At 63.3% G+C, this 1,720-nt stretch overlaps 1 protein-coding gene across 1 annotated transcript in view; it reads left to right on the forward strand.

Annotated features, from left to right (window-relative positions):
* Nucleotides 1–61: 61 nt before the first annotated feature.
* ACA1_329960 (MBOAT family protein) overlaps nt 62–1,720 on the forward strand; it is a gene marked incomplete at both ends in the record, with an annotated part of 4,742 nt that continues 3,083 nt past the window's right edge. The window contains 6 exons of the mRNA XM_004334428.1: nt 62–697; nt 813–940; nt 1,058–1,111; nt 1,197–1,295; nt 1,383–1,486; nt 1,558–1,700. Of these exons, the coding sequence (XP_004334476.1) occupies nt 62–697; nt 813–940; nt 1,058–1,111; nt 1,197–1,295; nt 1,383–1,486; nt 1,558–1,700 (1,164 nt within the window). The remainder of the gene's footprint in view (nt 698–812; nt 941–1,057; nt 1,112–1,196; nt 1,296–1,382; nt 1,487–1,557; nt 1,701–1,720) is intronic.

Consider the following 1,720-nt stretch of genomic DNA (forward strand, 5'->3'; position numbering starts at 1 on the left):
ATTTCGCGATTTCACGAGCCACTACACAAATCTAATCGTTGGCTCAAAAGAGTAGCAACAAATGGAGGCGCTGCTGGATCCGCTCTCCTGGTGGTGGGTCACCGAGGAGCTCCTCGCGCGCCGGCTGGGTGTCAAGCCCGAGATGGTGCGCTACCTCACCTGCCTGGCGCTGGTCTACCCCCTGGCCCTGCTCCACCGCCAGCTCCCCTCCACCCGCGCCCGCCACCTCCTCGCCCTCGTCGCCGGCCTCGCCCTGGCCTTTGCCAACTTCGGCCTCGACGCGCTCCACTTCGTCATCTCCGCCACCGTGCCCTACATCTTGTGCGCCCTCGCCCCGCGCCAGCGCCTCATGCCCATCGCCGTCTTCATCTTCGCCCTGGCCTACATCAGCGCTGGCCATCTTCAACGCATGTACCAATCCGCCGCCCTGGGCGGCCCGGTCGTGCATTGGACCTCGCCCCAGATGCTCCTCACAGTCAAGATTTCATCTTTTGCCTGGGCCTACTATGACGGCCACGGCCGGCCGGCCGGCGAGCTGCTGCCGAGCCAGGAGCAGCGGGCCGTGCGGGGCGGGCTGCCGTCGCTGCTGCACTACTACAGCTACGTCTTCTTCTTCGCCGGTTTCCTGACCGGCCCGATCGCCGAGTACCGCGAGTACGCCGAGTTCACCGACCGCTCCATGTTCGCCAAGGAGAAGGTGCACATACCGATGTGTGATATGATGTGATTGATGTGTGCGGTTACTTACAACGCACGACACGCACGACACGCACGACACACGCACACGCAACACGACACGACACGGCACACAGGGTGGACGGATTCCGGGCGGGTCGTGGAAGGCGGGGGTCGCGCGGCTGGGGATGGCCCTGGCGGCGGTGCCGCTGTTCTACCTCCACCAGAAGTTCCCCGAGACCTTTGCCACCAGCCCCGAATTCCTGTACGAGGACCTCCTGCACGCCCGCCCGGCGGCTGACCCAACACGCCTCAACACCTTCTCACCCGTGTGTCGTGTCGTGTCGTGTGTGTCGTGTGTGTCGTGTCGTGCACAACACAGAGAGAAGTCGATTTGGTACCGATGGCTGTATGTCATGGTCTCCAGCGAGCTCGGGTAAGTGCAACACACAGACACACACACCATCATGGCCATGATGATGCTAATGATGATGGTGGTGGTTGTTGTTTGTCGGTACCAGGTTCGACAAATACTACGTGGTGTTCTTCCTGGGCGAGGGCGCGATCATGCTCTCGGGCCTCGGCTACAACGGCCGCGACGCCAACGGCCACGTCCTCTGGTACGCACCTTCATTTCTTGCATTCCTTCATTGCGCGCGTGCGCCGTGGCTGACCAAAGCGTGGAATTCGGGGTATGCGATGGGCAGGGATCGGCTCCTGATGCTCCGGCTGATTCCCTTCAAGCTGGCCCAGGACCCCTCCACCCTCGCCGCCAACTGGAACATCGTGTCCGCCAACTGGCTCAAGCGGTGTACGCGCTCTCCCCCGCACACACACGACACACGACACACGACACATATTCACCGCCGCACACACGGGCAGATGTGTACGTGCGGTTGCTGCCGGCGCGCACCAACGTGGTGGCGGACAAGGCCGGAGCCCCGCTGCCGCCGGCCAAGCCGGTCGGGTTCGTGCGCCAGATCGTGCCCTTCTTCGCCACCTTCTTCGTGTCCGCCATCTGGCACGTACGTTGCACCACCGCACC

This window comes from Acanthamoeba castellanii (genome assembly GCF_000313135.1).
Source record: "Acanthamoeba castellanii str. Neff unplaced genomic scaffold scf7180000084566, whole genome shotgun sequence".
NCBI lineage: Eukaryota > Discosea > Longamoebia > Acanthamoebidae > Acanthamoeba > Acanthamoeba castellanii.